This window comes from Bidens hawaiensis, unplaced genomic scaffold (assembly GCF_021521415.1).
Source record: "Bidens hawaiensis isolate Kalapana, Puna unplaced genomic scaffold, B.hawaiensis_p1.1 tig00005003_1, whole genome shotgun sequence".
In the NCBI taxonomy this organism is placed as follows: Eukaryota; Viridiplantae; Streptophyta; class Magnoliopsida; order Asterales; family Asteraceae; genus Bidens; species Bidens hawaiensis.
In genome coordinates, this window is record NW_027491315.1 from 299454 (window position 1) to 310330 (window position 10877).

At 37.7% G+C, this 10877-nt stretch overlaps 1 protein-coding gene across 1 annotated transcript; it reads right to left on the bottom strand.

The window, feature by feature from the left end:
* Nucleotides 1-6873: 6873 nt before the first annotated feature.
* LOC143628470 (uncharacterized) lies at nucleotides 6874-10617 on the bottom strand. Its single transcript, XM_077098059.1, has 4 exons — nucleotides 10348-10617; nucleotides 7833-8037; nucleotides 7099-7460; nucleotides 6874-7056 (listed from the first exon to the last, which is right to left on the bottom strand). Exons 1-4 carry the CDS (start codon nucleotides 10615-10617, stop codon nucleotides 6874-6876), a joined length of 1020 nt encoding a protein of 339 aa, XP_076954174.1.
* Between the last annotated feature and the right edge of the window lie 260 nt (nucleotides 10618-10877).

Below are 10877 nucleotides of genomic sequence, written 5' to 3' on the forward strand. Positions count from 1 at the left end.
TAAAAACTCCTAAAAACTTCTAAAAACTATTTTTAATTTTTTTTAAAAATTTTTTTTGAAGTTTCTTTTTTTTTTCCAATATTCTTATATGTTGTTATTGGTTCAAAAAAAAATGACCTTCAAATTATTTTAACGAGTAAAATCAGGTAAAACTGTAATTGAGTGTGTATGCCAACCCAAAACGTAAAACGAGTTAAAAGGGGGCATAATGAAATCACCTGACACAAGGCACGAAATCACCACGAGCTAGAGAACCCTTAAGTATCCCCACAACTCAAACGCCTGTCAGTTTACATACAACATCACTAACGACACCGAAATGACTCGTTTATCCTACGAGACGTCACATGGTTCGAGTCACCTAAATTGTCGACCTCATTAAGTTCAATTATAACAGCCCCTGAGGCCTTGCATACGTGAAAACAACCCTTAGATACTCCCGGGAATAAAAGAATTCCCAAATTATCCCAAAAAGCACTAGGTGGGACTAGTATGCGCGTTTAAGAGTTGTTTAGGAGATTAACATCCAACTCAGCCCCGTGTGGACCAATTATGATAAATTCACTGCCAACGAGTCCACACGACACTACACGAGTCGAATGGGTCGGTAATTCGCAAGTATAACGCACTAACTATTCAATAAACGCGAATACGTGTTATACCGACCAATTTGAGTAACCGACAACCAATTCAGCCCCATTACTTATAAAAACAACTTTCCAACAGCCCGTACATCAAACCGAGGTCACCCGAACTGAATTGGTCATTAATTACCTCAACCCTTGCGTTAAACGCAACAATCTACCATTCTAGCCAACCGAAAACTATCTTTCAAACTACAACTAGTTGACCAATCAAACGAACACCAATGTGCATAATTTTAAAATATGTAATACTAGACATACCTAGGAAGTTTTTAATGCAAAAACTCACTTCAAAAATCCCCGACAAGAACACAATTGAACATCCACCGGTTAAGCCTAAAACGAACTTATCGATCAATACCAAGTAAAACGTGCAGATTTTAGCATGCGAAGATGCATTTAATTACATAAGATAACCTTTTGTAACATCCTAAAATTTATAATGTTAAATAAAGAAAGTTACGTTTAGTGATTTCGCGTTATTAATTAATTAATATCGAGTAAAGAACGGATCATGGACTTAGATTAATTGAGATGGGTTAAATGAGAATGGGCCTTAGGTCCATGGGCTTTAAGGGATATAAATATCCCCTAAACCAACCTTAAACCCTAAACCATCATTCATTTCCTTCTTATTCTAACACACTCCAAAACACACACACACCACACACCGCCATATACGGCCGGCGGCCGAGGGAGAGAAACGAGCAAGATCCGAGAGAGAGTAAACGATTAGTTGTGATTAAACAAGTTAAACGATATACAAACGAGCACAAAAGGTATGTTCTTGACCTTTAAAGTTTATGTTTTATTGAACGTCCTTAAGCTTAAATATCCAAGCTTTATAGTATATACGGGATATATATACGAACGAAACGGTTAGGGAACGTAGTGGGTGATGTCGAACCATAACAAGGGTATTAAAATCGCCAAAATGCTTGATAAAAACCAAACCCGTAGCGAACTGGGCAACTTCGCCTGCGAACTAGGCAACTTCGCCTGCAAACTGATAACTTCGCCTGCAAACCGATAACTTCGCCTGCAAAAGCTTAACTTCGCCTAAGGCCAAGTTCGCCTAACTGATAACTTCGCCTAAGGCCAAGTTCGCCTAACTGATAACTTCGCCTAAGGCCAAGTTCGCCTAACTGATAACTTCGCCTAAAGCTAAGTTCGCTTAAGGTTTAACTTCGCCTAAAGTTAAGTTCGCTTAGAAAATAAATTAAAAACCTAATGGAAAATGTGTTAAGACAGTTAATGGAAATAAAATTTTTCCAAGCTGACCTGGCAGCTCGACCCCAGCCAGGGGCTTTGCCCCTTGGACCCTGCTAGGGGCTGCCGCCCCTAGACCCCGCTGCCAGGGGCGCTGCCCCCGGACCCCCGTTCGTTGTGGGTCATATAAAGATAGAAATACAACATGAGTAGTAGTAGTTAAATTGATACGTGTAAATATTATACAGTTAGCCGTGCACAGCTCAAGAAGGGAATAACTATTAACGGAGAGCGTAAAAGGATTCAGGTGAGTTTCTAGCCCCATTTATGTGTTATTTTTTTCGGGGCTGTGTGCATACTCAATATGTTTGTTAATACACGTATCCTAAGAGATAAGTGTATGCCTTATGTGGATAATGTGAAATGTATGAATGATTGCTTGATGGTACGTGAACGATCTTCGGATATTGCACGTACTGTCAGGTTGTAACGCTATGTATAAGGTAAGTATGATATGTATGCTTATGTGTATGAACGTGATAAAGTTAATAAAAGAAGGAAATGATGGTTGTATGGTTGTATGGTTACGAAAAGGGTACCGAGCCCTAATAATACTCGAGGAAAGAGGGTACCGAGCCCTAATAATACTCGAGGTATGATGTATGGTTGTATGGTAACGAAGAGGGAATCGAACCCTACTAATATTCGAGAACTAGGGAACCGAACCCTACTAATATTCGAGGAAAGAGGGTACCGAGCCCTAATAATACTCGAGGAAAGAGGGTACCGAGCCCTAATAATACTCGAGGTATGATATATGGTTGTATGGTAACGAAGAGGGAATTGAACCCTACTAATATTCGAGAACTAGGGAACCGAACCCTACTAATATTCGAGGAAAGAGGGTACCGAGCCCTAATAATACTCGAGGAAGGAGGGTACCGAGCCCTAATAATACTCGAGGAAGGAGGGTACCGAGCCCTAATAATACTCGAGGAATGTAGGGCGTAATGCTCTTTATAACGTAAGATATGAAAGCAAGTTAATACAAAAAAAAGAAAGTAAGAAAGTATGAAATTATGAATGAAAGAATATAAGTTTATGTGTATTGTATAATGTATGATTAACTAGAACTCACTCAGCGTAGCTGACTTTTAGTATGCACGCAGGTGAGTAGGATGAGGCAGCTCGCTTGAGGAGACACGTGGCACTGAATAAGAGGCTGGCATCCGAAGACTCAAGACGTTTAAGTCTAATGTTTGTTTATTTTGAAAGACAAAATGATGTTTTAAGACAATATGTGTTTTGTTTTGAAATGTTTTATGAAAGCTTTTATATTCCGCGAATGTTTTAATCAACTCTGATATTTAGAACTGCGTTTATGAGTAAATCCAACACGAAAGTAGGGCTACCGGTAACGGGGGTCTTACACCTTTGAAATAAATTTTTAAATTTTTACCAGACTTTAATAAATGTCTCAGGTTTATATAAATATTTTTATTATATTTTTCTAGTGGACAAAAAAATCATAAAAATTCCTCCAACACAGCAAGGTATGTGCAGCTATTTCAGTGCGCAAAAAAAAAAATTTATTTTTATAAAATTCATTACCGAACCAAATTAAAAAATTATAATTGGGTTTGATTCTTAACTCAAAATATTAACTTCCAGAAGTGGAACCAACCAATTTGGACTTGTCGAAAAAGAGTTATGATGTCGGGAAGACAGACCAGAATCCGTCATCCCGCATCAGCTTAGACACTCGATCTTATAAAATCATAAAAAGTATTCAAATCTCGTCCAAAAATTACGTGTTATACCTTTCTGGAAACTAGACTCAAATTAGAACATCATAAAAACAAGAATTGATCAAAAAAAATATATTTTCATCGATATACAGACCAAACAATAAACGTTTACGAATCTGTCAGAAACTGTTTTGATCAAAACTCAAACCTAACATGTTCAACCAAGGGTTTAATGGTGAAGAAGACTTGCATGGACGTTAGACTAACCTTGAATTAAAGTTTTACACCTTAATATTGGCCGGAAAAAGAAAAAAACGAAGGTGGGAGGGGCTGCACATCTGCTGATCGGACCATCAAGGGAGGGTTAGGGTTTTCTTTTTTTTTCTTTTTTATTATAATAAAGAATGTTACACTCTAGCCCCTTAAGTTGGAAGGTGTAGCAACTTGAATGAAAAGTCAATTAATTCAACTTACGGGTATGACAAGGAAGTCCCCGAAGTAAACAGGTTCAAACCCGATAAATATACAAATTCTACAACGTGCATGCCATTAAACGAAAATGTCGGGTGCTACATACTAATATAATACTTTAAGTCGTAAGAGGGGATGTTTTGGGAAAAAGGATGGATAAACGGACTTTTAAAATGTATTACAAGTCTCTAAATTAGAAAGATGAAACCCCGGATTTTTGACAAACATTTATCAACGATCGAGCCGATTAACGAAATTTACGGGCGTTACATATTTGCTTGAACCAATTGTTTAATCTCTCTCTTTCTTGTTCATAGCCGGCTCCCCTCTAAACCTTCTGTTCGTCCGTTCTGTTTGTGATTGGCGGCTCCAAGGAATTAATAATAATAATGTAAAGTCCTGGGTTCCTCGGTCTTCAAAAAAAAATATATAAACTTGCTGTAGGGTTTAACCGCCTTTGACTTTCTAGAGACTTGGTGGGCCCTGCCCAATTAGAAGAACAACTTAATATGGTGACCAAATTAATCATTGTTATTATTTGTTATTATTACATACGTTAACTTTTGTATGTTGTTTTCAATTTCTTTTTTTTTTCTTTTTCTTATTAAATACTACATATAGTTGTCAGAATAATAATTATATAATATATCATATAGTTGACTCGTCATTCGTTGGTCTCAAGTTTAGTAAAAATGCTTCATATTAGTTCATTGTCTCTAAAAACCATTAAACTCACACATGAACCAACTAATAATAATATTCAATAAAATCTTGGCTCAAAAGTATCTAAAATTATAGGAAATATTTATACATAATATTTATATTTTAGATCACATCAAATATCCCCACACTTAAACCTTTTTCTGTCCCTGAAAAAGTCTAATTGCAATGGGATCAGAATCGGAGAAATACGATCTTAAAAACATATAGGTTATCTTAAAATTTAGAACAGCGCAAAAACTACGATCACCGATATTGTTGTCCACTTAAACCCATGCCTTTGTCTTTACCGGGACAAGTAAGATCCAACTATTATTATTATTATTATTATTATTATTATTATTATTATTATTATTTTGTATATAATCTAGTGGAACCCACAGTCAAGACCCGTTTTATTTTAGATTTTACCGGATCAAACCACCCCAACTTGACTTAAACCTCATAGATAGCAGATTAAAACATTTTTGCACATTTTTCATTGAACAGCTAAGATGATCATGGATATTGTTTATCCACCTAAATTTAAATATCAAAGTATACCAAGCAGTCATTAGATACGATTAAGGTCCAATTATTTAACTAACTAGCTAGTGTTCCCCACTACATGACATACCCCCGTTATCAAGCAACACCCCGGACCCATTACCACACGTGATTTTACAAGTTTTCATCTGTCGGTTTACATACGTCGTGTCTCTAGTTGATCATGTTCTTAATGGTATGGGACGCAAGTAAGAGGACCACGCATGACTAACAGCGGGATGATCACTGGATCATCAAGATTTTACTTCACTGTAATTAATGTAAGTGAGTGTAGTGGCAGTAAACTGCGGGTTTATGCTTAAAAGCTTTTATTTATTTAAATATCCGAAGATACCCAGATGAACAACCGTAAAAAGACCCGTGGTCTCCGAACCCGAGGCATCCCATCAATACAGGATTTAAGGATACAAAACCATACGCCTATGAAGTGTTAACCACTAAAACTAGAAGTGCAAGTTTTAACTTTATATCACCGGCTACACGGTATACTTTAACGTTTAAACCTACCCAAGCATAGTATAATAGCGTATTCATATTTTCTATAAAATTCATAACTTTCTACTATCAAAATAAAAATGAGGCTTGAGTATGGTCGACCTTTCATCTCGAATTTTATACAGACTCGACATGTTTCCCACTAAGAATCATATTTATCGTTAAAAACCAACTATCAAACCGTCCTTTCATTCTCAAGGCTGAGCCTACCGACACATCCCAAGTTAAGTGCGTGTTCTTTAATTATATCTTATTATTAGTAGTTTGAAAAACCAATTCCCGATAAGTATCCTCATCTCCCATTTATACGCAAAAGAACAATTTCAAGGGACATTTAAAAAAAAAAAAAAACTTTTTTCAATTTTTTTAAGACAAAACAAGTTAAAAACATGTGTTCCTATCCCCACACTTAAAATTTGCATTGTCCTTAATGCAGAGACGGAAACATGACTCAAAAATTTAAAAACAAAACAAAACCTAAAAATACAAAAATAAATAAGAAGAAAACAAAGCTAAAAAATTAAAAACTAAAATAAAAACAAAGTAAAAAGGAAAAGACTTAGCTGGTAGTATACGCATGAAGTATGACGCTAAAGTCTTCATCCATGTATGCCCTACATCTCCGAACGTGCTCAACAACCAGTATCTCCTTTCTCACGTACATGAACGGAAACGGCAACAATACAAACAATATCTAAAAATTCATCTTATCAATTTGATAGATATAATCATTCAAAGTACGTAACCAGAACAACCAACCAAACTAATAAACATGAATAAAAGCAGCAAATAAATAATCAGAAAAGTATACGGCTCCTGCTGCTCCATCCCCACACTTGAATGTTGCATTATACTTCAAGGGGATCTTCTCTCTCACACTCTCTTCCTTCAAAACTTTCAAAACTTAAAAACAAATAAAAACTACAAAAATACTACGTTAATGACTCAAGGAAAAATATAAAAATAAAATAGAAATAAAAATAGGAAAGAATGTACAAACTCTGCACTTGAGTTTTCACTCAAGAACCTCGTGTGACAATTCAGTGTGATGGATTGAGAGGAGTTTCCTCCACCTCGATTGATTCATTCGGTCCTCCAAGATAGTGCTTTAAACGATGACCGTTCACCTTCCAAGACGTTCCATTATCTGGATTCTCCAACTCCACCACACCATACGGGAAAACTTCCTTCACCAAGTACGGTCCCGTCCACTTTGATCTCAACTTTCATGCAAACAACTTCAAACGAGAATTAAATAACAATACCTTATCGCCTTTCTTGAACTCTTTTTCGCCTTTCAAACGCCGATCGTGTAGAGCTTTCGTCTTTTCTTTGATGTTCAACGATCGAGAATATGCCGCATCCCGAAGCTCTTCCAACTCATGAATCTGAAAGTACCTTTTCCTCGCGGCTTCAGTAAGATCGACATTCACCGTCTTCAATGCCCAATAAGCCCGATGCTCCAATTCAACCGGAAGATGAGAAGACTTACCATAAACAAGCATAAACGGTGTAGTACCTAACGGAGTCTTGTACGCGGTCCGGAATACCCACAACGCATCATCTAACTTCTCCGACCAATCTTTCCGACTAACCCCAACCGTCCTCTCCAAAATCCTCTTCACCCCTCCATTTGCATTCTCGACTTGACCATTCGTTTGAGGGTGATAGGCGGTAGAGGTACGATGAGTAACCCCATAACGAGCCAATGCTTTCTCAATGACGGTATTACAAAAATGGGTGCCCCGATCACTAATAATAGCTCTCGGGGTACCAAAATGAGTAAACAACTTCTTAAGAAACCTCACAACAACTCGTGCATCGTTCGTGGCCAACGCTTGGGCTTCCATCCACTTCGACACATAATCAATCGCCACCAAAATATACTTATTACCATTTAACGTGGGAAACGGTCCCATGAAGTCGATGCCCCAAACATCAAAGATTTCAAGAATTTGAATGGGGTTTTGAGGCATCTCATTCTTGGAAGAATTATTACCTGTTCTTTGGCACACATCACAAAGCTTCATGAACTCTTCAGCATCTTTAACAACTGTTGGCCAATAGAAACCACTATCAAACACCTTTTGCGCAGTAGCATGCGCATCATGATGACCTCTAGTCAACCCCCCGTGAACATGCTTGAGAATATCCCAACCTTTCTCTTTCGTCACACATCTCCTCAAAATCCAATCACCACCAATCTTAAACAAGAACGGGTCATCCCACACATACCAATTAACATCTCAGAAGAATTTCCTCTTTTGTTGCGTAGTCATACTGATGTGCGTCGGATAACCCTATAATAATGACCTCACAACTAAGCTTTAAATATAAAACGAAAATCCTAAAACCACACACAACCGGCAAGTGTACCGATCGCAAGTAGTATAGACCTAGGAAGTCCGAGTATCGAACACGTGGACACGTAAGACGCTAACGATCACTAACCCTAGACAAGACCTACCTTATAATAATATTATATTGATTTTTGAATTCTTTTAACTTAATTGAACTAACTAGACTGACTGACAAAACTTACCAAAAATAGAAAACTTAACGACAAACTAACTGTGTTAACTTAGGATGGAGAAAAACATCTACCTAGGTCTGAATCAAATTGTAGGCCTAACAAGCTAATGGATTGAATGATATCAAGACACCGGTCCCTAAAGATGGCACGACTAAGGATCGCTCGGGCTCACTGGATTACCTCTCGGTCTCGCTCAACAAGCCTAAACTACTCAAAATCGGCTAAAACGACCAAACCGGGAAACAATTGCTAACGTGTTCTAATGCTAGATCACCTCTCGGTCTCACCAACACTCGACCCTAATGGAAATGAATACTAAACAACCAAGGATAAAGGAACAATTCAAGTTAAACTAAAATAGATCAACTAGTCGCTCAAAACACCTAAACCTGACAAGAAACAAACTCGCTCTCGCGCAATTCTTATTCTAGCATGCAAAGGCAATGAGACAACCCTAACTTCCTATCACCTCTCGGTCTCAAAGAAGGTGTCTAACCGCTGTACTTAATCCAAATAATCACGCAACAAAACCCTACGGTGGTACCTACCGCAAACAAACCCTAAACACAAAGTCTAGAATCAAACAATGCACCGATCAATCAATACAAAACTAATCAACTGACACACGGGGTTTATGCAATGAATTAACCAATATTTCCAGCCCTTAAACACAACCTATTTCATGTCTAAATCAAACTTTACAATAACAATATACGTCTATCAATCAAACAATCCATAAAACCTATCAAACACTAACAGTTATCATCATTCCTAGGTAGAACTAATAAGTTTAGCCTCTCATATTATTTGGACAGCCATGAACACTTAATAAAATCATCATTAAACTCATCTCAAACATCTTAACTATCATCCAACAATCAATATCAATCATAAACAAGTCAATCTCTAACACAATTGCAAAACTATGTAGTCAATTGAACAAGTAAAATAATATGATGAACAATGTAAAAGAATGAAGGATATAGATGAATTCCGGGTTGCTCCTTGGCTGTAAAATTGATGGTAAACGATCACGAGACTTGTCCTTGCCTTCTTCTTCCTTCCCTAGCCGCCAAGACACCAAGACCTAGCTTGCAAAAAACTTTTTCTTTTTTTTTCTTCTGCTGACTTCCGATCGGCCAAAGGCTGCCCACCTTAGGGTTTTTTTTCTTTTTTATATTATAATATAATAGTAGGCTTGGGCTTTTCAATGATGTAACGGACCGGGCCTTGAGTTTTACTTGAAAACGTATGCGTAAAAGGCTCGTAAACTGCTCCAAAAGCTCGGTTTTTCTTCCTTTTAACCCTTAGCCTACAAGATAATAAAAACTATGTAAAACCTATCTAAAACAAGTTAAAATACATAAAATATAATATAATACGTAAATAAAAGGTGCGGAAAATACGTGTGTTTTACAACACATCACATACCTTCCAAAACAAAACCATTAGCCAAATAATTAGCAAAATCAGTGAACCATGGCATACCTTGCTTCCCAGCCGCAAAAAAATCAATCGACTCGTGAGGGAATGTATCTTCAATCTCTTCCTCACGCAACTCTTCTTTCCTCGGGTCCTCTAAGCGGGATAGATGATTGGCCGCAACGTTTTCCGCACCCTTCTTATCTTTGATCTCTATGTCAAACTCGAAAAGTAGAAGAATCCACCGTATAAGACGAGGCTTCGCGTCTTTCTTCTGAAAGAGAAAACGCAAGGCTGCATGATCAGTAAAAACGGTGGTCTTGGAAAGTACGAGATACAAGCGAAACTTGTCAAATGCGAAAACAACGGCTAAAAGTTCATTCTCGGTGGTGGTGTAGTTCTCTTGGGCATCGTTCAACGTCTTGCTAGCATAGTAGATGGGGTGAAAATGTTTATCTCGTCTTTGCCCCAAAACCGCTCCAACCGCATAATCACTAGCATCACACATGAGCTCGAATGGAAAACTTCAATCGGGATAACAAAGAATGGGAGCACTTACGAGCTTTTCTTTCAAAAATGTGAACGCCTTCAAACACTCATCATCAAATACAAACGGTACGTCTTTCTCGAGGAGTCGTGTCATCGGGCGAGTAACTTTTGAAAAGTCTTTGATAAACCGCCGATGAAACCCCGCAACGCCCAAGAAACTCCTAATCGCCTTCACATTCGTCAGTGGAGGTAGTCTACTTATAGTATCAATCTTTGCCTGATCCACCTCAATACCGTCTCTCGAGATCTTATGTCCCAACATAATCCCTTCAGTCACCATAAAATGGCATTTTTCCTAATTTAGCGTTAACTTCGTCTCAATACGCCTCTTCAACATCTTCTCAAGATTAGCCAAACACTGATCGAAAGAATTACCATAAACCGAAAAATCATCCATAAACACTTCCATGGACGTCTCTATCATATCCTGAAAGATCGCCACCATACAACGCTGAAAGGTAGCTGGAGCGTTACATAGTCCAAACGGCATGCGACGGTACGCAAAAGTGCCATACGGACATGTAAAATTCGTCTTCTCTT